The sequence below is a fragment of the Neomonachus schauinslandi genome, chromosome 4 (assembly GCF_002201575.2).
Source record: "Neomonachus schauinslandi chromosome 4, ASM220157v2, whole genome shotgun sequence".
In the NCBI taxonomy this organism is placed as follows: domain Eukaryota; kingdom Metazoa; phylum Chordata; class Mammalia; order Carnivora; family Phocidae; genus Neomonachus; species Neomonachus schauinslandi.
Genome location: NC_058406.1, coordinates 44,455,376 through 44,483,172, shown reverse-complemented (window position 1 = coordinate 44,483,172; position 27,797 = coordinate 44,455,376). Strand labels below are relative to the sequence as shown.

Genomic DNA, 27,797 nt, shown 5'->3' with positions numbered 1-27,797 from the left:
CCAGGAAGAAAATGTTTCTTTTTATTTATATAGTTTTCTTTTTGTGACAACTTGGTGTTTCTGAACGCTAGGGGCTCCCGGATTCTCTGGTTTGAGAGTAACTTTTCCTTTTAGGATTTTTTTTTTTTTTTTTTTTGAAGGGGGTGGGGGAAAATGTGGCCTTAATTATCCTACGTCTTAGGCAGCTTAAGGAAGGGGCTGTGCTTTCGGGATCTCTTCAGAGCCAAGTAAGGAGGTCCCTCTCTTTCCCTCTGTCTCTCTCTCTCTTTTTTAAAAGGACCTCGTGCGATAAAAGTGCAGAAACAAACCCAGGCGACCACAACAGCAGCCGCGGCGGCAGCAGGAGGAGGAGGAAGAGGAGGAGGAAAAGTTGGAGTTGGGGCAGGCGCTCCGGAGCGGCGGGGCTCGGAGCGGCTCCCATTCATTAAGTACGCAGCGGCCGAGGAAGGTGGCCGGGCGCCCGCGCTGCCCACTCCCCCGCTCTCGCAGCCGGACCCGCGCCAGCCCAGCGCGCCCCGAGCAGCACAGCTCTGCAGCAGGGTCTGCTCGGCAGCCGGCTCTCCTCCCCCTGGACCTGCGGACGGTTTGGGGCTGAGAGAGGAGCGCAGAGGAGCAGCGGGGAGCAGAAAACAGCCCGGGCTGCAGTGGGAAGCGCGCGGCGGGCTGCACCGTCGCCGCCGCCGCGCCGCGAGCCGGGGCCCGACCCTCCGCGTCCCCGAGCAGCCGCGGCCGGGAGGCGGGCCGCGCGCGCGGGTGTGTGGCTGCCGCCGCTGGGCGTCTTCGCGGGGCCGGAGGCTCGCGCCGCAGCCAGCGCCATGCAAAACTACAAGTACGACAAGGCGATCGCTCCGGAGAGCAAGAACGGCGGCAGCCCGGCGCTCAACAACAACCCGAGGAAGGGCGGCAGTAAGCGGGTGCTGCTCATCTGCCTCGACCTCTTCTGCCTCTTCATGGGTGAGCCTGGCCCCCCGCCCCGCGCCCCCGCGCCGTCAGCCCCGGGCTCCCCCACCCCCCGCCAGCCCTGCCCCGGAGCCCTCGCGCCGCCCCGAGCACCCGCGCCCGCCCTTCCCCGGGCCGCCGACTTCCCGGCCTGGAAGCGGGCGTGGGGCGCGCTCAGGCTCTCCCGGGCCACTGGAGCCCGGCCCCTTAGAAGCCGCCTCCGGCCGCAGGCGCAGGCAGGCTCCCGCGGAAGGTGTGGGTTCGGCCTCGTAGCGCAGGGCGGTGGGCGGAACCGTGACCCCGAGCCCGCGCGGAGCTTGGTGCCCCGGATCCGAGTAAGATGGATCTCCTGGGGCGCGGGGCCCCTGCCTGCAGCCGCGCAGCCTCCTCGCTGGCTGTGTGTAAACACCCAACCCTTCCGCTCCCGCCGCCTCGGCCCGGCCGGACTCGAGCTGGCCTTTCCCTGGCTTCCCCCTACACACACCGCACGTCCCCCCCCCCCCCGGGGGGGGGGGGGGCTGGAAGCTGCGCCCCGCGGGCTTGATGCGGGCACCCATTCAGCTACCACTTGTTAGGCGCCTACTGTGTGCCTGCGGTAGGAGGTGTCACCGACTTCGTTTCAACCAGCCCTCGCCCCGACTCCATGCGGGTTGGGTGAGGAGCCCCATTTCACCGAGTAGGAAACTGAGGCACCGGGAAAGCAATCCAAGATCAGGATCGTGTTTGGGGACCACGATTAACTGCAGTCTCAGAAAGTTAAGGCGATGGTCCATTTCTGTTTTCCACACTAGTTGGATGCCCCAGCCCGAAGAGCTGTGGGCGCTAAAAAAAATTGAGCGGGGAGTGAGGAGGATTTATGAACTTGGCGGGGGCGGGGAGAAAGCTATTGACATGAATCTACAGGAGTTGCAGGGTTGAAGTCAGAGTAGAATATTTTTTTTTAAAGCGATTCATGGTGTAATGGAAAGCGCACAGGACTTGTCATCAGAACACTGCTACTCTGCCACTTGCTGGGCGTGCCACCTCCTTGCCTCCTGGGCCTCGGTTTCCTCATCAGTTGAGTGAGTGGGTTGAATTAGATGCTCTCCTAAGGCCCCTTCCTGCATTAAGAACTCGAATTTGGTCCAGGAGCTGTTCTGCCAACTCTGCTAACTGAAGAAACATCTGTGTTCCCAATTCAGTTCCCTTAAAATAGAACTCCTGCACGGAGACGTAAGTCCCCTTTGAAATGGATTTGTCCGTGCAGACTGTGCAAACCAGAGACTTAGTGGGCTGGAGTTACACTTCTCTCGTGTTTCATGAGTCTTTTCTGCAGCAAGGTCCTCACTGAGGTCGGTCTGCCCTTGGCTTGACTGTCCGTAGTACGTTTGGGAGTCAAAGGAAGATGGGACACTTGGAATTATTAAAACATAAGAATTGTCCCCTTTTAGTACTGGGAGACAGCTGTGGGTAAAATTGTGCTCTGTGGAAGGCAAGAGAGGTGACTAGTTCAGGTGGCAAATTCCCTTCCCACCTCTTCATAGAAATTGGACGTTAAGATGCTGTGTAAAGGAATTGTCACTGGGGGGCCTGCCTTCCTGTGGGCTGTGTGGGCTTATTATCCTGCACAGTGGGAAGATTAGTATTTAAAGTCCGCTGCCAGCTATTGAATTTTTAAAAGGCCCTCCCTGGTCCTGGGGGAGTACAAGGAGAACACTAAACACATTGAAACTGTTTGCTGTAAACTTGTCTGGGGCTTCCCAGTGTTTACTGGTGTGTTTTGTTGGTGGTAAGGTAAACTCTTCCCCGACGGCCTGTGCTGAGTACCCTCCTACCTCCTACTTTGTGATTAGGAAAGCAAAGCTAGAAACATGCCTGACAGCCTTTGCAGCGTTTCATTGTTCTCGTCCCCTCTTCCAGTCTTCTGATTTCAGAAGGCAGTCGTGATAGATGGTGCATTCTTATTAAAGGGGAAAGAAGCGTGAAGGAATTTGCAGGAAGACACACCTATCAGCTGCAGTTTAGCCAGGGACAGTGTTGTGCACTGACAGTGCAAGTAAGGTGGATGTTTGCACATTTCACTTCGTCTGCCCCAACTCTCCCTGTGTCCCCCGAAAGCTAATATTCTCTACCTAGCTATTGATTATGTTTACTCACGTTGGTCTGTTGGAATAAATGATTTTGTTTACCTCAAAAAGGTGATAACTGGAGGCTGCATTTTATTCTGAGGCACATAGCTGTCTATTTAAGGAGTGTTTGCCTTGCTATTAAAAAAAAGAAAAAACAAACATGCCAACAAAGTCATTTTCAAAGTGACTTATCCATGTCTCCCCTATGCATAGACCAAAATACCACATCACTAATTTAATGCCTCACCTGCCTTTAATAGGAAAAACTGTAAGGTAAATACTTGAGAAATTTATGCAGGAGAACTCTGGCTTCCAAAAGAAAATTAATAACACAACATGTGATTTTAATATCCCCTACACAACAGCCCTAAAAAAAATTATTTCTTCTTGGTTCACTTTTTGCCTAAGATTGTCAGTATGGTTTAATTTTTATATAGTTTATGGATCATATGGTCTGGATTACAGGGCACTAATATAGTAAAAAAGAGAAACATAGTTTTCTGTTTATTCTCTCACAGGAATATATACCAAGCTTAATCTCCTTTTATCTGGAAAAAATAAAAGCTGATGTGCTACATAAGTGTTATGTGAGTGGAAATATGTGAGCAGTTGAGCTTGTTTCACATACCTTCTTGGAATGTGAAATTCTTAGCAAAAAACAAAAGTCCCCTCTTGTTTGAAGGCCAAAAGAATCTGGTGTCCGAGAACTCTGAAGGGAGTTTACCTCCCATTGAACAGCTGTCTTTGCTAACTGATTGCTTTTATAAATACAGTTAAGAATCTTTGTGCTCTAGTCTTTCTGAAATTGATTTTGTTTTCCTTTCAGTTACATGATATGTCCCGCCTCCTGTTTTCTGAGCATTGGTTCTGGGGTACCAGGTGACAGGTCCGAGCGTTGGTTCTGGTATACCAGGTGACAGGAGAGCAGTGGAGGCTGTTCCCAGGCAAGAAGGGAGGAGCATCTTTCTTTCTTTTTTTTTTTTTTTTAAAGATTTTATTTATTTGAGAGAGAGAGAATGAGAGAGAGAGAGCACGAGAGGGAAGAGGGCAGAGGGAGAAGCAGACCCCCTGCTGAGCAGGGAGCCCAATGTGGGACTCGATCCCGGGACTCCAGGATCATGACCCGAGCCGAAGGCAGTCGCTTAACCATCTGAGCCACCCAAGCGCCCAGCATCTTTCTTTCTAAGCTTTGTTAGCCTCTTCTCAATATAAATGTGTGTATTTTTTGCTGTAACCTTCATGAAGAGATTATCTCCATTTCATAGGTGAGAAAACCATGTGGAAGTTCTGAGATGAACCCTGAAGTCGATTTGGGTCGATGCCTGATTTTCAGTGAGCATGACTGGAGTCCATCTCCCTTTCAGACTCAGGGTTCTTATCAGAAAAACCTGAAGCTGTTTGCAGAAAACCCTGCCTCTCCACATTTCCAAGTTACCCATTTGCACCAAAGCAAGTGGAGAGAGGTGGTTGAACTCTTCTGGTCAGTGATACTGTCTTGTTGCTCCACGGCATTGTTTGGATTTGGAGCTGGTTCCGAGACTAAGTAGTTCACAGATTTTTGAGGGCACCTTTTTACCCCATGAGACCGTGGTTCCACAGAAAGAACACCAGCAGTACGTGGCTGGAGCAAAATGCAGAGATTTGGTAAATCCATGCTGAGTGTCTGTGCCCCTGCTTTCCCTCTCTCCTGTCCCTCATCCCACCTATACTGAGCGCCTCCTTCCAACCCATGCACTTGGAGGGCTAGGCAGTTTTAGACAGGTCCGGCTTTTTCTGCATGGACTTTGCTCAAGGCCCTTCATCCTTTGAGTTCAGTTATTTCATCTGCAAAACGGTGAGCAAAATGGCCACTTAATTATGTTGCTGTAAGGATCAGAAGAAATCTTGAATGTGACAGGTTTTTTTTTAATCTCTCAAGACTTGGGCAAACGCAAGGGCAAATGCAGATTTGTAATATGGAGCCCTGGACGAAGGCTTTGTGGTTGTCTTCATACATGTCTCAGAATCATAGGTAGATGAGATCATGAAATAAATACTCAGTAATATTACAGTGAAGATCATAAAGCTGCACTTCAAATAGGGGAACGTCATATTTGCCCAGTAAGTTGACGACAGATGATTGCCATTCATTTTGACTCGAAACTTAAGCTGAGAAGGCAGCCTCTAAAACTGAGCAGAACTCTTGAGCCAACTGATCTTCACAGTGTACCCTGAGCCCTCTTTAGAGAAGGTTCTTTTGTTCAAACAAAAACTGTTCCTCATTTGGCTTTTGATACTAGAAGGTAGGTGAGCTGAACTTATACCAGGAGGGGTGGGAGGCGTTTGAAGAAGCAGGTGCTTGGTCAGGTTTAGTCTGAAAAGCCGGACTCCTGTGCCAGTCCCCACTAGGAAATGCAGTCAAAGAGTGGAACATCATGAAGCAAAGGGAAAGAAGCTCAAACAGGTAAAAATTTAGAATTTGGATGCTCAGCAACCATGCTGTGTAATTTAGCGGTTCCAGAATGTTCTTGGCCTTTTTTGATTTTCAGTTAAACGGTTGAGATGAAATTCCTAGAACTGGTTCCATATATGGGCTACGTAACATCATCTTGTGTTATTATTAAAGTACTCACTTTTCATCCTAGAAGAGAGGCAGTGTGGTATAGCGAAGGGAACAAGAGACTTAGACCTAGAAGCTTCAGGTTCCAGGCTGGCCAATGCCACCATCCAGTTGTGTGGTGTGGACAAGTTGGTGTTCTGTGGATCTCAGGGTTTGTTTTTTTTTTCCATTGGTAAAATGGGCAGGATCACATCTAACGCATAAAGCTGCCATGCAGCGTTCTGTGACCGATTTCTCTCTGAGAGGAATGACCCATTTGTTGAATGTCTCCCTCATGCATGCATTTTGCTTAGGTCTTCATTGTACATTACTTCAGCGACAAGCCTAGAAATAGGAGTTCTGGCCTTGGACTGCTGCTTCAATGCTATGTAATTTCAGAGAAATGCACTTGACTTTTCCGGGCCTGAGTTTCTTCATTATTACAAATGGAGGGAAGGGCCTAGATCATCTTCTCAGACCTCTTCTAGCACTAACAATTTTAGGATTCTGTACTGGTAGATACATACTGTGATGTAGAAACCCAGTCATTCCGTCATTCCTTCTGTTAGAGTATTCATCATCGATTGAATTGTTACATTTTTTAATCAAAGACTTAATGCTGACAATTAGCTTATATTGGTGTCCATTCTGGAGGGAAAGGAAGCACTTGTTACTAAAGTTAACCCAATATGCTGAGAAACCAGCTAGATTTTTCCTTGGCCAGATGTGTCCTTTAACCTGCCTCCTGAAATTTATAGGACAGTTGACCCTTGAACAATGCATATGACTTGACTTCCCAAAAACCTAACAGCCTCCAGTTGACCGGAAATCTTCCCATTAACATAAACATCCAGTTATCACATATTTTGTGTGTTATATGTATTATAAGCTGTGTCCTTACAATAAAGTGAGCTAGAGAAAAGAAAATGTTCTTAGGAAAATCATAAGGAAGAAAGAATGCGTTTACAGTACTGTCCTGTATTGAAAAAAATCTGTGTGTAAGTGGACCCGTGTGGTTCACATCTGTGTTCAAGGGTCAGCTGTAATCACAAGCACAACAGGTAACTTTCCCTTTTTTTTTTTTTTGTTATTCTTATTATATTCACTAAGTATGTGTTTTTAATAACTCAATAGGTTTTGATAACTTAATCTACCATGTGAACCACAGAATATAGAAACAGATTTTCATTAATCAACTGGCCAACTGTCCGGCCAAGCATCTTGCATGGGTTGAAATAAAGAAGGGAACCTCCATTTTGTAGGTAAGCCACGCTGCCTTTTCCAGAATGGTTGAAAACCTCTATTTCCTCATTATCCTGAACGGTTAGGGTCTTTTGTTTTTGCTTTTTGGTTTGTGGGGTTTTTTTCCCTAGCTTTCTTGCATACTTACGAGATACACCATGGGGGTATAGCTGTCTTTGTGGGAGACTGTTAAGGCCGGAGTTGGTGGCCTTTTCCACTTTGAGCCCTTTTTGATTTCCTGTCAGTTTTGGATTCTTTCTTTCCCCTTCCTGTGCAGTTGTCTGGGCTGGCAAGCCCGATTGGTCAAAGCATGTTGCTAATGAGACCGTAGTTATAGTCAAGAGCTTCTTCCCTGTGTAGGCAGTTATATTTATGGAGACGCCCTACCGAGTGGGTGAGTTCAACCAGTACATATTATTGGAGGAGTAATCACTCATTTGGGGGATGTCTACGACATCAACATCTCACAGACTCACCTAATAAGGAAACCCATCTGGTGCGAAATAGAGATTCTCAGGCTCCTTCTCAGGAGATTCAAATTCAGCAGGCTTTGGACCAAAGCCTGGGAGTCTGTATTTTTTAAAAGCTTCTGGTGATTCTCATCAGGCCAATCAGAGAATCACTGTGTTGTTTAACAGCTGGTGTCTTAGGGCAAGTGGCTACGTCCGGGGCTTTTTGTCCCTGGACTGAATGTTCTGGCACTTTTCACATTGTTAGGTTTTTTTCATTTGTGGCCAGCACACCTATCTTTACAGCAAAGATAATGAAACTTGTTAGAATTCATTCAAAAGGAAAAATTACCTCTGGGTGTAGGCCTGAAGGTTTCCGGTGATTTTTTTAGTGTAGGGACTTGGTGGTGTCTCCTAATTGTTGAGAGGCTGGGATTTTTACTTGTTTCTGCGTCCTGAACTGAGCTCTGTGTAGTGGAAATTGCCAGCCTAGTGACCACTTTGGAAAAATGAGGTGTTAACTCATTTTTTCTTTTGAGATACTGAAGTTTGTGCCTGAGTGAAAAGTGAAATGAATAAACGAGATTCGGAATAGAGCCCTTAAAAAGATCAAAGTTAGCTTGGCAAAGTATTGTGGAAACAATACCAGCTTTGGATTCCCTCCAATCTGGGTGTGACTTGGGCGAAAAGTATTTCACCTCTCCAGGCGGAAAGGTGTCCTCATCTGGAAAAGAAGCAAGAGACCCAGTGACACCCTGATATGGTGAAGCTCTGATGAAGTCGTGACTCTGAAAGCACTTTAGGAAGTTAGAAAAGCACTTTATCATGATTATCAGGTCTCATGTTGCTGTTATTACTCATAGTAATTGTAGTATTTTCCCTTCCTTCCCAGTGTTCTTACTCCTCAGTGGTGCTGTGAAATCTGCTCATTTATTTGGCAGCAAAGTTTCCTGAAATATATTAGGGGGTGGAAATTGTGAAGAGAATCTTAAGCAAAAACCAGGCAGAGGGAACACAAATGTTTTCGGTTAGCTGAAGAAAAGCAGTGGAGGAGAGATGACCCCATCTGGGAAAGTCACAATGCAGGGACCTCGGTAGTCTTCGGTGGTTGCTTTCTTCTTCCCCTTTGGAAGGGACATGGCCATATCATCTTAAGAGAAGGACAGACGCACCTTAGGAGAGCTGGGAGGGAATTGGGACAAATGGTCTGTCTTCGGGTCAACTCTTCTCTGTGTCTTTTGACAGCCCCGGGAAAAATCTAACTGAAGAGAACAGTCAGGATTGAAAGTGATGAAAATGCTCGTCATCTAGGGCCCTGTCCACATTTCTGGAGAAAGGGAGGGAGTAGCTGTGTTTGTTATCATATTGATTATTCAGGCCAGCCATGTGGTATTGGTACCAGACTCCTTTCATAGCTCAGGGAGGTTCAGGGACTTGCCCACGGGCCCCAGCTGGTCAGTAGTCATTCGGTTTTCCAGGGCTCTTGTCACCTTTAATCTGTCTTGCTGCCCACTTTTCAATGTAGTTAGTGTGGCGAAGACTTGCGCTTTTCTAGTTCCTTCCTTTTTATTAATTTCAATTTTATTGAGTTGGAATGTGTACGATGTTTTACAGGGCCCAATCTAGGACACAAACAGGAGTCTTTTTTTTTAAAGATTTATTTATTTGAGAGAGAGTGAGCGAGTGCATAAGCACGGGGGTGGGGAGTGGCAGAGGGAGAGGGAGAGAGAGAATCTCAAGCGGACTTCACACCAGGTGCGGGGCTTGACCTCATGAGCCTGAGATCGTGACGTGAGTCGAAATCAAGAGTCGGACGCTGAACCCACTGAGCCACCCAGGCGCCCTGACACAAATATGAGTCTTGAGGATCTCATTGGGCAGTGAGGAGCTAGGTATAGATAAATAATTGCAAAACAGCTCAGAGTGTGTTGCTGTGGACAGCGTAAATAACGAAAATGCTGTTGGAACAGTTCTTCACTGCCTAGATTCATGGAATCTTCAAAATTTGACAGTAGCTCTTAGAGTTGTCATTATCAACAACATCAAGGTCATTTTTTATTTCTGTCAGAAACACAGGCCTCTTGGGGCAGGCCAGGGCAGGAGGTGGGAGTGGGGGTGCACGTGAACGAGTCTGGGAAGGGTGAGTATGAGAGGCTGCAGTGGTCCGGTGATGCTGAAAGATCAGGGCCTACAACCCATGTCTTGCCTTTATACCATTTTGCTTTTCTGTTGGTGTTTACTATCAGTTTGAGATTGGTATTGTCCGGGAGGTCTGGTTCTCCAGCCGGAGAAGGTCCTGTCTTCTTTCTCTTGCCTGTGTCCCTTAAAAGAACAAGATGGGACACCTGGGTGGCTCAGTCAGTTAAACGTTTGCCTTCGGCTCGGGTCATGATCCCGGAGTCCTGGGATCGAGCCCTGCATCGGGCTCTCTACTCTCTCTGACAAAAAAATAAAATCTTAAAAAAAAAAAGGCGGGGGGGGACAAGACAAACAGGTTAACTTTTAATCCTGATTCGTCGGGTAATAGTCGAGTGAGGCCAGAGAGACATGAGGCAAATCTGAAGGACAGGGCAGTTTTGGGATACCACCGTTCTTCCAACTGGTGCTTGTTCTAGAAAGTGCTTATTACCCAAGATCACTGCTGACCGATTTGAGCCTGAATAGGCGCCCACTTTTGCAAATGATGTATCACAGGAGAGAAGAAAGAGAAACCCAAGTTTTCGAAGTTTTTGCTTTTTAAAAGCCTCTTGAGGTAGAAACTATTCTCACTTGACCAAGGAGGAAACGGAGTCTCAGATTAAATAATTTTCTCAAGGTCAGGCATTAATTGGTGGGGCCAACATTCAAAAGAAAGCTAGGAGGTTCTCAAACATCCTTGTGGAACCATCCTTTTAGATATAAATCAGAATCTGCATTGAAATTCCCCAATTTAAAACCAAACCAAACAACACACGTAGGATCCAGTTGGAAACTTTTGAAAGGAACTTGTTGATTTCTGCGTGCTTTGAAAGTATACATTGCAATCAGAATATTGATGGTAAGTGTGTTTTTGAGGTTTGTCACAAATTAACAAAATTATATGCCACTAGAGTTTCGCAGAGAAATGCAAATCAGCATAAGCGCCTTGTCATAATAAGCAGTATGCTTTGGTTCCTGTTTATGTACCCCCAAAGCACATAATACACATAATTATAATGACGCGAAGGAAGCAGTTCTCATTGATGGTTTCTTTATATCTGGCCCCCAAATTAGTTTGTGGTATCAGTCAGTGTAATTTCTAGAGAGCCTATTTAATTAAGTCTAGGTCTGTACCTGTCTTTCAAGTATCCATCCTGTCTTCCGTGGATGTTTCTTGAGCACCTACTGTGTGCTGGGCCCTCAGGGTTCCTTGACATTTATGAATTTTCAGGCTGGCGAGTGGGAAACAGACTTTGGAATTAAACACACTAAGTTGCTGATATGGGGTGGTGGAGGAGAAGCTTTAGCAGCCAAGTGAAGAGTGGGGAACTTTGCCTGAGGGCATGGCGCTGGGTCCTACAAGAGAAATCCTAGCTCACGTGCCAAGAGAGGGGAGAGGGTAATCCAGCAAAGGGGGCAACAGGTGCTGAGCAGGGCACACGTGAATGAGTCTGGGAAGGGTGAGTATGGGAGGCTGCAGTGTAGTACGACATTGTGTGTTCGTATTGCGCGACGGAAGGAGGGTGTTGGAGATGAGGCTGGAGAGATTTAGTTGGAGCCAGATTATGAAGGGGGGCTGTAAAAGGCAGGCAGCCGAGGAACTTGAACTTTGTTTTGGAGGACCAGCCGAGCCAATGAAATTTTATTTTTGTTTTCGTTTTCCTTTTTATTATGGAAAATGTCATATAGAAACCAAACACCGCATATAGGCGTGGATTTGCTAGGTCATATGGTAACTCCGTGTTTCACTTTTTGAGGAACTGCCAAATGGTTTTTCCATAGCGGCTGCACCTTGTTTTAGAAATAGGGTGACATTAGTTAAAATATGTAAGGAAAAAAAATGAAAAGTTTTATAGACAACATTTGGAATTAACATATTCATGAATAGTTTTGAAGAGAGGATTAATCTGCTCTGAGTTGTGTTTGAGATCTGCAGGGTTTGAGGAGAGGGAAATGGGAGAGAGAGGAGGGGGACCAGTAACAGGGAGGCAGAGCTGGACCATAAGCACTGGAGACAGAGAAGAGAAGGGTGAGTAAGAAGGATGACAGGTAGCTCCTGATCTCCTAGGTGGGAGCCTCTGAACGGTGGTGCTGCCATTCCCTTCACAAACACTTTCAATGCAGTGTTTATAGAAGGCTTAATGAAATCCATCTTGTAGGATTACTGAAATGCTTCATGGTCATAGCCTTACTAGGCAGATGAAGCTAGAAGTTCTCTTTCTACCCCCACTCTGGAATTTCTTAGTTCCTCAAACGCCCCTTAAAATCTTAAAACAAATGGGCCATTGGAAATCCTCCTGGTTTAGAGAAACAGTTTTTCTTGGGTTGTAATGGTGTTTTTAAAACAGTGTTGTTGAGATAAAATACCTGAATTATATAAAAATTATATCTATATATATTATATATATAAAATGTACAGTTCACAGGCTTTCGGTGTATTCTACAGAGTTGGGCAACCATCACCATTATCAATTTTAGAACATTTTCATTGCTGCAAAAAGAAACTCGAACCTGTTAGCAGTCAGTCTCCATTTACCGTCTGGTCCCGCCATCCCATGGCAACCACTGATCAACTCTTCGGGTCTGTACATTTGCCTAGTCTCCACATTTCATGTAAATGAAATCATACAATATGTGGTCTTTGTGAATGGCTTCTTTCACTCGAGATAATGTTTGTGAGGTTCATCCATACTGTATCACGTTATGTACAGCATGTTTTTTGAGCATGTATTAGTACTTCATTGACTTTTATTGCCAAATAATATTCCCTTGTATGGGCATACCACATTTATTTTATACACTTATCAGTTGACAGACATCTAGTGTTTTCCACTTTCTGGCCATTATGAATAATGCTGCTACGAACATCCATGTACAGATTTTTTATGTGTGCACACATTTTCAGTTCTCTTGGGTATCTATGCCTAGGAGTGGAATTGCCAGATCATGTGGTAACTCTGTGTTTAACTTCTTGAGGAAACTGCCAAACTGTTCTGCATAGTGGCTGCGCCATTTTAGAAATAGCCTAAGATTAATTAAAATATGTAAAGAGAAAACACAAAAGTTTTACCAAAGACCTTTGGAATTAACATATTCATGAAACCACTCTAGTGTCACTTTGTTCTTTGAGCCATTTTCCACAAAGAAGCAAAGTTTTTCATCAGTTCACTACTGTCAGTGGGTTTAAGATGAGTGAGCAGAGAACAATGAAGCTGACTGAGAAAAAGATGCTGGGTGGTCAGCTAGACGCACTCACCCGCTGAGTAACATACTTCCACAGACCTGGGGATGTCACAAGCAGATTCCTGCCTCAGCAAAATGAAAACAAGCCTCAGCTCTTCAGAGTCTCTCAAAAACAGTTAAAAGTACAGATCCTAATGTTAAGACCTTCATGTTCCTCGGATCTGCTTTACAGTATTTTTTAAGACCATGAAATAGAACTGTAGTTTCTGATGAGGTTGGTCATTCACTCTTTTCCCTGCTAGATGTATGGCTGTGTACATAATGATCAACTCAGAAGTCAGAATTACCGTGTATCTTTTGGACTCACGTGCTAGATGCTGGAGATTGTAAAGACTGTTAAGACCCAGACACACATCTTTAGGAATTAGTAGAAGCGTCACGTTGGATGTTACTCTGAAAATTAAACTGTAAGTGCTTAAAAAATGAAACCACCAATATGACAAAAGGGTGAGGAAAAGACACCTTTATTATCAGGAGCATTAGACACTGTCTTGCTTCATCTTTCCAATAACAGAATAAGGTAGATGTCAGTCACCTGGTTTTGCAACTCAGAGAGGGTAAATGATTTGCCCAGGTTCACACAGGTAATGTGTGTGGGGGCTGGGCGGGGACTGAGGCCTGCCAAAATAATGGCAATTGCTGACATTTGTCAAGTACCCACTCTGTGCCTCTCCCTGGTTGGAGCAGGGTGCACTCATTCTCTCATTTAATCCCCCCACTGAGTCTGTGGAGTCCTTATTCCTCTTATCTCCGTTTTTTTTTTTTTTTTTAAAGATTTTATTTATTTATTTGAGAGAGAGAATGAGATAGAGCAGGAGAGAGGGGAGGGTCAGAGGGAGAAGCAGACTCCCTGCCGAGCAGGGAGCCCGATGCGGGACTCGATCCCGGGACTCCAGGATCATGACCTGAGCCGAAGGCAGTCGCTTAACCCACTGAGCCACCCAGGCGCCCCCCTCTTATCTCCGTTTTATAGAAATAAGGTTCAGAGAGTTAAAAAATCACTTCTCAGAGAGGTTCTGTGGCAAGTGACTTTTGCAATATTGGGGTCAGACCTAAGCCGTCTGACCCTTTGGGCCATCCTTCACCACTGGGCTCTACTGCTTTTGTTCTCCGGGGCTTCTGAAGCCCCCTTTGTCTGCACCCCTCCGTGCTGGCTCTCACATTGGTGACACGTGATGATTTGTCCAAATTGAGTTAGACTTGGGATTCTCACCCTGGGCTCTCTGGACCTGTAAAGGTGTATTAGGGCAATTATGGGGCATCTTATGCTATTTTCAGCACTTCAAAAATAGCTAACCCGTACTAACACATTTACCAGTGTGCAGCTAGTCTAGACTAACTCAGAGCATCAGCCCCTGCCTCGACTAGTCCAAGCACTGGCATTCTGTGCTATGATTTGAATGTGGAAGGACACCTGTCCACTCACTCTGGTCTTGCTGGTTATTTCCACTAATCAGGAGGTGGGCTTACCACTTTCTATGCTTTGATTAACAAAAGGAGAGAAGTGATTTAAAATACAGTTTCCTTGGTAAATGAAGACATCTTCCTGACGTCACAGAGGGTCAAGAAGGAAGTGGCAGGTGTCTTTGGTGGTGAAAAGGTTGGACATCCTAGAATAGATACGCCTCTCTGTGAATTTAGAGGAGAGGAAGACACCGTGTCATGGGAAGAGGGGCTTGAGCTAGGCCTTTGTCACTCACATCAGGCAGCAGTAATGGGTTGTTCTGTTAGTGACCTTTTTTGTACCGTGGGCTTGATCTGCTGTCCTTGTTGTTTGTTGTAACCTTTGAGTCACATTGAGAAATTGTGAGCTCTGGTTAGTGGCTGTGGGTGCAGCACCTTCATTAAATGTGGTGAATAGAACTTCTGCTAGTAGCCTCTTCCCCACAAATGACCGACATTGTTGTGGAGTTTGCAACCGCTAACAGGAAGTGGCAGAAATGCTTGTCAGCCACACGGTGGATTTCATTAGACACTTGCCCAAAGTAGCTGTTGTGGTCAATTTGGCCTCCATAGGTTTCTGGGGAAGAATGGCCAATACTTTAGTTCTCATCATTGCGTTTGTCTTGCTGTCATCTTGGCCTTGATGGACATTTTGGTTAAATACGGAGTGTTGTCTTTTGAAGCAACTGCACATACTGTGATTATAGGGAAGAACTTCTAGCAGGCTGAGATTTTTAAAAATATTTCCAAGGGTGTTACCACCTTACCTGAGTCTTTTGTTTAGTGGGCTTCTTGCTTAAATCTCTTTGGAGAGAGTAACTCCAATGCCTAGGCAGGAGGGATGATGGACTCCACTCATCCTAGTAAATCATTGCTTTGGAAGATCTGCATCATAGGCATTGGGTGAATGCATGACTCCCAGGGGCTCGCTGGGAAATTAAAATATACTTCTTGCGTCAAAACATTGAAAATACTGGGTGCTTTCAATCCCATGAGGGAAATAAGCCATCTTGATTTTTGGTTTAATTTTCCTAGGGCCATTGATGGTTGAAGAACCTTTAATTATGATTTTGCCTTAAATTGGATGTTTGCGGTTCTGCTGGCCTCAGCTGTGAAATCCAGTTATTATTAATTAATAATCTCTTTCAGTGAATAGTTCCATCAAATGATAAAGTATGCATCTGAGAATTAGAGTGTAAATATCCTTTTTTGCCTCAATTTCTCTCATTCTAGATCTCTAGCTGCCTAAACCTGAAAGCTAACAAAACACAAATACCACACTACGCCCAGGATGTCGTTCTCCAAATGCCAACTGGAAAAAGGCTAGGAAAAGAATGCTTTTGAGCGCCACCAAATAGTATAATGCCAAAGGGGAGATACTGCTAGAGCTGATATTTACAGATGAAGCAGTTGCCCTTTGGAGAGGTCGAGTGGCTTGCTGGGGATCCTGCAACTGGAAAAGTGGTCGAGTGCCTGGGATAAGAACCAGTCAACACCTTTGCTCTTTCCTCCAGCAGTGAAGACTGGCGTTGGAATTTGCACTGACTTCTATTTTCAATAATAAGCTTATGAAGCAAGCAAGTCAAGCCAGAAAGTTTTGAAGTGAAATTATCAGGCCTTGTAAAGTGTTCCAAGTGTGATTTGGGATTTAAAGCCTTTTGCCCATTTTAGTTTTGCCTGTTTGTAAAATTCCTGGAGGACGGAGATTAGACTGACAACCTTCAGGCTGGAAGGGGGGAAGGGCATGCACTTCGGCGAATCCTTCTCTGGCAGGCACTAATGCAAGGGACTTTACAGGAATTATTAACTGACTTGAATTTCACAACAACCCTATGAAGGAGGAGGTTGGAGTTCATTTTAGTTTTCTCTGAACCTAGTCAGCAATGCCTGTCTCAACTCCTTTTGGTGGGTGGTGACACGCTGTATTAATAATTCAACTAGTTAATCACTAGGAGAGATCATTTACTAAGATTCCGGGGGAAGTGCTTTGCTGGAATCTGCTTGGAGCTGGTCACTCATGCCACGCAGCCACTTTTATTGAAAATATGTGGGAGAAGCTCCGCTTCTGTAGAGCATTAGAGAAGGACAGGCCAGGGCAAGAGAATATTTTGCCAATTTCATACAGAAATGGATCGACTTTTTCTGGGGAGGGATGGCAGCTTCACATTCTGTTGACCCTTCCTCTTACCAGTCTTCTCCAAAGGAGTTAAAAAGGCGGGGAAATGCAACATTTTGAGTGAAGTAGCCTACACTTTGGTTACAGGCTCTGTGTATTTCCCAGGCTATTGTAGGTGTCCTATTCATCTGGGATTTGAATGGTGGTGTGATTAGCATGAGAGCAAGTGCATAAAGTAGGTCTTTTTCTCCTTTTCCTAAAAGAAGTTTTGTGGCGTTTCTTTTTCTGACAGAGTTGGCATGAAGCTTTGACAAACACAGACCCATGGAAAAGTTAGCTAGGACTCAGAGCAGACCCATTTTGTACAGCTCCTTCGCACTTAGAGTGCAGAGAGGCAAAGCATCTGGCAAGAGGACCCTCGGATCATAGAGTCATAGCGAGGGCTGCTTCTCTACTGTGGACCAGTCAGTGATGGATGGGAGACGCCCACAAGACCAATGGCAAAGTGCATTCTTGGCTGTTGACCAAAACTGCAGATGAGAACATTCCTGGGACCCTGTTGTCTATCTGATGTATCCTTCAGTATTTATTGAGATAAATGCAAAGGCTTTTTTTTTTTTTTTTTTTACAAGAGGTGGATCCTGCCCCTAACGGGCAGGTGAGAAGATGAGGAGATAAGACACACAGTCAGTTGATGGAGAAAACAAAGCCAGGTAGTGGAAAATTAAATGAAAAACTTCCAGTATGGAGTCTAGGAGGCAGCTCTGTGCTGATCTTGGGCTCTGTTCCCTGCTTTGCTGTATTGGCTGGGGGACCCCTGGCAAATTATTGCTACTTTAGGAATGATACAGTGGGGGTGACGATTCATTCCCTCCCTGCCTTATACAGCTATTGAGACCCAAGGGTGTGGTGTCACAAATATATAGGAAAATGCTTTAGGCTGTAAAGCCGTATCTGTGTTGTGCAATGAATATATATATTTTATCTTCTGAATTCGTTCTCTGCATTCTCTCTGTTTCTCATTTTAGGTGCATGCTGTCACATACCTGTGGCTGAAAATATTTCTTTAGAGGTTTATTTCTAGAGTGATAGTGTCTGCTCTCCCCCATATATACTTTATGCATTAAGCATACAGAGTTGTTTCTTAAAACTGCAATTCTGATCACATAGGTCCTTCTCTTAAGACCAGGACTTTTATGACCTCCCATTGACTACAAAATAAACCTTTAAATATATTTGAGACCCTTCAGAATCAGACCCCAGCCAACCTTTCCTGCTCCTCATTCCCTTGCTTCCCATCCCCCCCTACTCCGCTGCTCCATACTCTTGTCCCAGACATCTCCATCTTGTGGCCAATCCACGTGCTTTCCCACTGTCATTTCTCTTCATTCGATATGTGCTACTTACCTCATGATACTCAGTCAGTTCAAGTGCAGCCCCTTCTGTGGAGCCTTTCCTGATTTCCTCTGGGCAGAATTAGACCTTCTTTGGGCCCTTTGTATTGATCTTTCTTAGGTGGAGACTTTGGTTTGTTTTCTGTTTTATACAGTTCCATCTTAATAGGGTATGACTTCCTGGTATATAATAGATGCTTAAAAATTTTTATTAAAGAAAATAGGAGAGGTGGGGGGATGGGGTAACTGGGTGATGGGCATTAAGGAGGGCGCTTGATGTGATGAGCACTTGATGTGATGAGATGGGTGTTATATGCAACTGATGAATCACTAAATTCTACCTCTGAAACTAATAGTATACTATCTGTTAACCAGATCAAATTGAAATAAAACATTTTTTTAAAAAAAGAAAGATGCTTTCAAAAAATTTTTTTAATTAAAGAAAATGTCAAGAAAAAGTTACTTTAGAAAATAGAGACAAGAAGCAAGAAGAAAAACAACACTTTTGCTACCTCTACAACCACAATGGTAAGGTAGCCTGGCACAGTATGTCTTCTTTCTATAAATAGCTACATTATTATTAAGTATAATTATAAAGCTAAACAGTGGATACTTAACACATACTTCCTGCGAGGCAGTGTGATGAAATGGAAAAAAACAAAACAAAACAAAACCCTTTGCTGCTAGAGTTTGTATCAGCCCATCAAGTACTAACTAACTTGAGAGACTTGGTTATATAACAAAATGAAATGCAGTTAGATATTTTGAGTTCAACTTTGTATTCGTACAGTGTTTTGAACTTGGTCAGCAGACTGAATTTGTACTAAGGATGATAGCTGCCATTAGGGGAAAAAAAAAAAGTTTAACTTACCTTAAAAGCTAGGGCTGTTTTTAGAGTGAGAGGTTTTTCTCATCTGGTCCTGCCTTAGGTGAGGTTCTTCAGGGAGAGAGCAGAAGCCTTCTGCAGAAGAAAGTTGCCCAAACTGGGAATAAGAAATCTGGGTTTCTGTCCTAACTTTCTCTGCCTTACTCTCTAACTTACTGAGTCACCTTAGCCAGGTAGCTTTCCCTGCCTGTGACTGTTGGCCTCAAAAGAGTATATTAATATGAAATCTGTCTTCCTATAATTATAACGCAGCATCAATTCTGTTTGGTACTGTGTCTTCAAGTAATTATTATCGTTATTAATAATATTAATTAGTTTTATCATTAAAAGCCCCAGAATAAGTGGTCATGATGTGTCATTTCAACAAATATTCCTTGAGCATCTTTAATGTACCAGGTACTGTGCTTGGCGTTGGGATCTAATGATGAATTGGATGTGGTCCCTGCCCGTGAGTATTCTAGAGTAGACATTGGTAGATCCAATTCTAGAAGTACAGCACAGACATCGTACAGAGGTAGCAGAATTGATTTTGGGGGCTGAGGGTAGTAATATCACAGTCGTTTGGATGGCTAATCGGGAGAATGCCGTTTGGTACCGTTGTCCAATAAGGCATTCCACCAGCAGAGTGGTTCTTCTGTCTCAGCTCTGACCAGTACTGACGACCACGTTTTAGAAAAATCTTAGAATGCAGGAGGTGGGGGGCCCTGACCATCAAGTTTTTCCCCTGCCTACCCCTATTTTATGGATGGGAAAACTAGGCTCAGAGAAGTTAACTATCTTGGAAAATGGGTAAAATCCAGGAGAAATGAAACCCTTATCTTGTGCAAGTTCAAGTTTAAATCCAGTAAGTACCATATTTTAAAGCATCCCTGTATACTATGGATTTGGTTATTTGGCAAACCAGATATTGGCCCCATGTGTCAGTAATCTACAAAGCCTTTTAAACCTTAACACAACATCCCAAGGTGTAGTAATATATTCTTATAGTAATAAAATAGTAAAAAAATTCCAAAAATACGATTATGCTTAAAGGGAATAACCCTCCCACCCGTCAGCCCTCTAAATTCTAATCCCCAGAGGCATCTACTGTTAACAGTTTCGAGTTCCTGCCAGCCTTATTCTGAAGGCACAGGTATTCTCATTGACATCCACCTTGAGCCATGTTGCTCTCATTGTTTCCTAGACACACCCCACAGATGTCTGCCTTCTGGCCTTTGATCATGTCTTCCCTCTTCAGAGCACCCTCCTCTTCCTCTCTGCCTGTGGGAGAGAGAATCCATTATGGCTGGTTTCTGCTCATCCCACTCCCTCACTATGTCTGCCTTGGGGTACTTCCATCCCCCCGCCCATCTCAAGTCATCTCTGCTCTGGCACTAGTTAGCGACCTTAAGCAGATCACTTATGCTCTGTTGGTCTAATACTCCTCACCTAAATAATGGGGCCGTTTAATTAGATGGTCTTTAAGATCTGCTTATGGCCATAAAATACAAAAGGCTGCACCTAGCACAGTGCTTAGTTGGGAGTTTTGGCTGTATTGAATGCCTGAATCCTGTCACAGGATTTCAACATAAGAGGAGAGATGAAGAGGTTCACCTACCAAGTTCCCCCAACTTAAGTCTTGCCTAAAGTGTTCCACTCTAAGAATGGAAAAAGGATGTGTCTTGGGGCTGTTCTGGGCTCAAATCTTGGTTCCACCATTTTGCTAGCTACAAGCCAAGGCAAGGGTCGTAATCTCTCTGAAATTCAGTTTCCTCATCTGGCAAATGGGGACAATAATTCCTATCTTAGAGGTTGTTCCAAGATTGGAAGATGCCTGGCAGACCATAGGCTCTTCTGCATTAATCTCTACCCTGCTCCCTCAAAACTTTTTGTTCAGAAACTGTTATCTGTCCGAGATAATTGGCAAGCTTCAGAACAAATAAGTGTGTAAGAGAGTGCCACCTGGATTTACAGCATGTGTAGTATACAAAGCATGGATTAGACATAACTTACCTGATCTGTGAAAAGTAGCTCTGGAGTCCTTCCAGAGAATCCTATAGCAGCTGCACCATGCAGCTACCTTTCCATCGGCTCTCACTGAAGGAAGATGTTTTCTGGTTGGGAGAGTGCACGCTGGGAGTTCATCTTTAATGCATTCCAGTGTCCTGAGGCAAAACTTGCCTGAGAGATTAAGCCGAGCATATTAACCAATATCATTTAAAGTTGATTAAAACTATATCTTAATTAAATACAAGAGAACAAGAAGTTCTCAGTCTTCTGGTAGCAATTAAAGACTAAAGAGTCAATTTGAAGTTGTTTTTGCAACTCTTAAAATAATACTCTCTCTCCCCCCCCTCCCATGAAAAGAGTTTCTTAGCTTTGGACATGCCTTCACATTGAGGTTTTTGAAAGCTGTTAGGACTACAAACCTGCTGGCAAGGCCTTCTGCTGCCAAGGCATCTGAGTTCTCAAAAGCAGGAGGGTTCAAGCTCAGGATACGCTGATTTGGAAAGAGAGCCCAAACAAAGGGCCTTTTGAGGCAGGAAACGGGGCTTTGGCCTCAGCACAGAGCAGTGTGGGATTGGAACAGCGCCCCAGGACTTGCCGAGGAGGAGAGGGACTATGAGATCGATGGAGGAAGTATAAACTTTCTCCATACAGTGAGAGTTTATTGCAAAACCCTCGAAAGTTGGTTTCAGAAGCTGTTATCTTTCCTCTGTCTGCTTAATCAACATGCCTGTAGAATATGGACTTACCGCTCTTTGTATGTCTTTTCGCAGAAGAGGGAAATGATCCATGAAGGTACACACAGACATGACCATTCTAGCAAGGCTGTCTGACCTGAGACCAAAGGTTTTCTTTCAAGACCCAAAGCAGCTATGCTCACGAATTCACTTACTCACCCGTGTATTCGTGCAACATTTACTGATCACCTACCTGCTCTCTGCTAGGAGCTGTGGAGTTGAAAGGGTATGGTTCCTGTTCAAGGAGCTCAAACTTGAAGGTTTGAAGGGAAGGAGACTGCCCTTCTTCATAAGTACCCACCGCTGTGTTCACGTACGCATGACCCTCCTCCCCGCACCAACCCCCCCAAACAGGTTTTTAAATTTGACCTTCCCTGAAGTCACGCTTCTAATACTCATCTTCACAGATTAACAGCAGCAAACCGACCCAATAGATGGAGCCCTGCGGGCACAGGTCAGTTAGAGAAGAGTGATAAACATGGAGAAGACTCAGGGATATATAACTCAAGGAGGAGAAAATAAGTTCTGGCGGGTTCTATTCTCCATTTTTTTTTCCCTGTTCTTCATTTTTATGTATCTAAACTGTACCTGCTAAGTAAACACTTCCATGAGCAGTAAAGACCCACTTCCTGTCAACTGCTGGGTAAGATTGGGGGAGGGGGCGGGGGGTGAAATAGAACAATGGGGGCAACAGAAGGAAATGAGAGGGTTTGGCAGAACCACTGACCACAGAACTGAGCCTGGGAGGGCCTGGGTCAGCTGGGACCATCACCTAGAAGAGGTGCAGTGACTTTGGGGCACACATTTGGAAAACTTGAGTTTTCTGGAACAGATGGGGCTCCGAGCTGTGAGCAAGAAGGGACAGTTTGTCATAGATGAGTGATCTTAAATGCGTACTCTTTGCCCCCCATGTGCATCAAGAAGGTAGCCCATGCTGGGTGGCTTTTGAGAGTCAAGATCTAGGGTATCCAGCCTCTACCTGTTAGCATTGTTTCTGTGGCAGTTAACTGCTATTGTTCCTACATAGTTTTACGGATGTGCTGCTCAACCAGCAAATGCAAGCACACTTGAATTCAGAGGGGCCAGGGCCTTGAATTTGCAGACAGGTTAGGTTACCCTAACATCAGTTAGATGTTGTCATGAGATGCAGGGACAGCTGTCTCCCTCTTTTGATTCCCACTTGCAGGTGGTGTTTTTGACAACTGGACTTAATCAGAGAAGTGATAACAGCTGATTGGTTTATTGAACAACGACATTTAGAAGAAACGTTTCTGATGTGTTTATTGGTATCTGGACCACACAGGCAACTTTTCTTTCCCTCTTTGAATTAGAGCATTTTGCACAGGAGATTGAAATTTGGAGGAAATATTGCATGCCTATACATATTTGGAGAGGTGTAAAGGATAAATATTGGTTTATGTAGAACCCTGACAGTGAAATCTGAGGCAGGGATGTTCTTCTTTTTACTTCCATATTCCTGGTGTCTAACTCGGGGCCTGATACATATTAGAAGTTGTTCAGTAAAAATTGAAAAAATGGAAAAACCCAAGTATTTTGACACTAGCATACATTTTTAGCCTTTTTTTAAAAATCTATGACTTTGTTTTTCATCACTGATGTTTTAAACTACCCAAAATTTGGGAGAAGGGAGAAAATCACCCATAATCTACTACCTAATGCAAATACCATTTGGCATATTTCCTTTTAGTCATTTTTATTTGATTTTCTTTCAGTTATTTAGTAGGTATATATACATACATATATATTCATACGATTTTCTGTATTGCTACTAATTGCCATAATTAAAGTTATTTCTCTTTACAGTCATTCAGAATTAAGGATTACCCTTTAATCACACAGATTTCTCTTCATTCCCTTTTGCTTTCCTTGCCTTACTCCCCCAAATTAAAACTCTCTGGGGTAGGTCCTATTGCCCCTGCTTGCTAGGGCTACTGTAACAAAGTACCATGAACTGAGTGGCTGAAATGGCAGAAATTATTATCTTACAACTCTGGTGGCTACGAGTTCAAGATCAAAGTGATGCAAGGTGGTTCCTTCTGAAGGTTGTGAGGGAAGAGATGTTCCATGTCTCTCTCCTTGGCCAAAGATGGTGGTCTTCATGTGAATATGGCATCCTCCCTGTAGGCCCTGTACGGGCGTCTCTACGTCCAAATATCCCCATTTTTGCAGGTCACTTGTCATATTGGATTAGAATCTACTCTAATGACATCATTGTAACTTAACTACCTCTGTAAAGACCCCATCTCCAAATCAGGTCACACCCTTGAGGTCCTGGGGCTAGAACTTTGACTATGAATTTTTTTGGGGGGGAGGGGACACTCCAAGCCATAGCACCCCTCCATTTATATGCAAGGAAAATGAGGCCCCAGGCAGGTAGTTTGAGATTTGAATTTAGGCTTCTGTGACTCTGAAATGTGCATTATCATCACATCCTGTTTTCTACCCATGAATTGAAAATACCGTGAACAAAGAAAAAAAATTACTTCCTTGATTTGAATTTGATTAGTGTGAGACAATGTTTGATGATGGTTATTAATTGCTAAATTTAACTGTTTGACCAGCTGAAACCAGTGTAATCATGTTACTTAAAAATGAAGTTAAGTACAGTACACTATGCTTTGTTAAAACTTCTCATTGTTCTAAAGTGTTTGCTAAGCCTGTTGCACAGATTGTCCCATTCTTATTGGAAGTACCGGGGAATACAGCACCCCATAGGCTCTGGGGCATCCCAATGATTCCCTGGCAGTTGGATCACGTTTCATTGTAAAACCAGCCAATATTGCATATGGCTCATCAGTTTTCATCTTGTTTCCTTATCCTTTATGTAGATTCCCTTTAGTTTTTTGTTATTCTCCTGAGGGATTATGGCAAGCTACGTATACACACGTGTGTGCCAACTACACCCCCCCATGCACATTTTTTTTTTACAAGAAAAGTAACATTTATTCAGTAATATCTAATATAAGGTTCATATGCAAAATTGTACAGTTGTCCCAATATCTCTTTTATAGATTTTTTTTTGGATCCAAGATCTAATCAGGTTTCACTCATATTTGATACAGTCTCTTTAGTCTCCTTTATGTGCAACAGATTCTCATCTTTTATGTATATATATATATAACATTGCGTTTCTTGAAGTGTTCTGGCCAATTATTTTACAGTATGTCCCACACTTCGGGTGTTTCTGTTTCCTTATTACTAATTCAGTGAGATAAGTTTGGCGGGGATGGCACATACACACCAGTAGACCCCAGGGAAGGCCAGAACCAGTATAACAATACCCAGCTAACACAGTCAGCCGGGCCGTGGTGCGTAGGGTGGGATGTGCACAAGAAATACAAGGTCCCCGGTGCAGCTCTTGAGCAGAGGAGGTTGTATGGGGCCTGCTCAGCCTTCTCTGTGAAGCAGGAGTGGGAATGGCACTGAGTTTCAGTCCTGGCTGGAACCGAAGCCTGGAAGTAGTGACCTCTGGCGTTGTGCAGTACGTAGATCCCTGTGTCTCTTTTTCACTGAGCGCACTCAGGCCGACCCCTACTCTTTTTTTTTTTTTTAGGATTTTATTTATTTATTAGAGAGAGAATGAGAGAAAGCATGAGAGGAGGGAGGGTCAGAGGGAGAAGCAGACTCCCTGTCAAGCAGGAAGCCCGATGCGGGACTAGATCCCGGGACTCCAGGATCATGACCTGAGCCGAAGGCAGTCGCTTAACCAACTGAGCCACCCAGGTGCCCCACCGCCCCCTACTGTTTTTCTTAACTTCCTCACAGGAATTTATTTTATTTATTTTTTTAAGATTTTTTATTTATGTATATGACAGAGACAGCGAGAGAGGGAACACAAGCAGGGGGAGTGGGAGAGGGAGAAGCAGGCTTCCCACCGAGCAGGGAGCCTGATGCGGGCCTCGATCCCAGGACCCTGGGATCATGACCTGAGCCGAAGGCAGACGCCCAGTGACTGAGCCACTCAGGTGCCCCCTCGCAGGAATTTAAAAAAAGGGTTTGACCTATAATCGCTGCATATTCCCCAGTTGCTCTCATGTCTGTCCTTTGTTCATTGTGGGCGCATCATAAATATTTATTGGAAAAAAGTGAATGAAGAGAAAGTGAACAAATAGTCTCCATGGAGATGGAGACTTATCAATATGAAGTGAAGGTCCAAGGAAGTCCCGAGGGACATTCCATTCAGACCAGCAAGAAATGCTACGAAAATCCCCAGTTATTTTCCTTTAGCTGGAAATAATCAAACATTGAAAAGACACTGGTATTTTAGAAAACTCTACATTTATTGTTGCCCTTGGCTGCTTTAAAGGAAGTGAAGAGCTCCCACGTGGGGGCAAAGGGCTGCCCTAATCGCCTTCCTTCATGCTGATGTCTTTTGTGGGGAAGACCATGAGCAACAGCAACCACTCCCATGAATTGAGTGCACTTTATATGTCGTACTGTATCTCTCAATTTCACAGAAACCCCTCAAGATGGGCTCAGCTAGCCCCATTCCACAGATGGCCTTCAAGATGCTAGCAGCTCGTGCGACGTCACAGGACTAAAAAGAGACAGATCCGAGGTTCAAATGCAAATGGAATCGACCCCCAAGCCTGTGTTTTTTTTCCTGATAATCCATAGTGTCACTCACTCATGTCTCACAAAAAAGCCAAAGGCTTGGTGACTTTCATGGTACCTATTCAGTAACTGCGCATGAGGTAAACAATGGGTTTCTTTGTGGGCCAAGATAACACCTCTCTCTGTCCTTGCTGCAGAAGACACACCATCCCATCGTTGTCATAGTAACAGTTACCGAGCATTTCTGGGTGCCAGGCATTGTCTTAGCATCTTTGCTCCTAGGCTCTCATTCCTCTCACATCCCTGTGAGGGGAACCGACGTGGTGAAGGTGGAGACGAGACCCAGGAGTGTCTGACTCCAAAATCCCCGTGCTTAGAGCCACACCAAGCTGTTGTACTTCAGTTGCCAATAGATGGGTTGCCCTCTCAAGCTGCTTGCTTCTAACCTGCACCGAGGTATGCTCCCGAAGGGTGCTGTGTATTAAGATAACCCGAGAGTCTGAACAGGGCGGCTGTAGCAGTCGGTTCCAGAGAGGTGTTTAAAGCAAGAAGGGAAGTAGCCTCAGACTCTCCTGGAGAGCAGGCAGTGTTTATTTGAGTTGTGCTGGCCAGGACCTAGCGTGGCGTCAAGGCTGTGGGAGGCCTTCCTACATCGCATTCGGGGTTGATGGGGATGTGTCTACAAAATGCAGAAGGCTTTTCCTCGGGAAGGTGGTTGGTCACGCCTCAGTTAGCAGGGAGCTTGAGTTCTGAGGACCCTGTGCTCCAGGCTGTCCTCCACACGGCTGCCAGAGTCATCTTTGTAAAGCAGTCTGGCTGTGACACTGTCTAGCCTAGACGGATTACCGTCGAGTCTCTGCTGCGCATCCAGCACTGCAGCGGGTAAATACAAAACACTGTTTCTGCCAGCTGAGAAGCGCGTCTTGTTTGAAAGCCATATACATGAAACATGATTTTAGAGCCAGTGAGAGATCGGTTAGGCTCACTTTTCTTGAGAGAGTGTCCTGGAGAGTTCCGGTTCTTCGAGTTTGTACATCTCCCTTTGAGTCTCAGCAGTGAACTTTCGTGAAGACTCCAGGGAAAAGGCTCATGCTACACATGCTTTGGGATATGACCACCCAGTCCCAATTTCCTCTCTTTTATAGCTAAGGAGGCTCAGTGAAGAACAGAGACTCTCAGTGGAGAAAGTTATCCAGGCTTGGGCTCCAAAACCCAGCCCAGGGCTTTGTCTGCTGGCAGGGACCCACTCTGTTTCTGTCTTCAGCCTAGGCAGTCGTAAGGCCCATATTTCTCCTGTCTCTTGAAGCCATATGTTTCTCCGGCTTTTTCTGCCCTTCTAAGATAGGCCTCTGAAGTTGGGTGTCTGAAATCATTCTGTTTCCTTTTTGGTGCCATCTTGGCAAAGATACTGGAAAGCGGAGTCCACCATGAGGCAGAAGAGAAAGGAGGAAGGAAGAGCTGCAGGTTTGCAATCTCACAGGATCCCTAGGTAAGAAAGACTGGTTCTTCTGCTGGGATGTTGCTGCATCCCTAGACAGGGAGCTCTTCTGAGGGTGGGAAACCTGTTTTATTCATCTCAGTATTTCCTGTCTCCAGCACACATAGGTGCAATGGCAGACATTTGATATATATTTTTAAAGGTTTTATTTATTTATTTGACAGAAAGAGAGCACAAGCAGGGGGAGCAGCAGAGAGAGAGGGAGAAGCAGGCTCCCCGCTGAGCAGGGAGCCTGATGCGGGGCTTGATCCCAGGACCCTGGGATCAAGACCTGAGCAGAAGGCAGACACTTAATGGACTGAGCCACCCCCCCCCCCAGGCACTCCAAACATTTGATATTCATTGTGGTTTAAAATTGTGTTTATTTGGTGTATGCATATAAAAGTTTCATTTTATGTATATTATGCATCCATTTTTTTAAAAGC

The 27,797-nt window shown here is 44.7% G+C and overlaps 1 protein-coding gene across 1 annotated transcript in view; it reads left to right on the top strand.

Moving 5' to 3' along the window:
• The first annotated feature begins 279 nt into the window (after positions 1–279).
• Positions 280–27,797, top strand: part of PLPP3 (phospholipid phosphatase 3) — an 83,467-nt gene continuing 55,949 nt past the window's right edge. Inside the window, exon 1 of the mRNA XM_021684342.1 lies at positions 280–954. Within this exon, the coding sequence (XP_021540017.1) occupies positions 816–954 (139 nt within the window). The 5' untranslated portion in view covers positions 280–815. The remainder of the gene's footprint in view (positions 955–27,797) is intronic.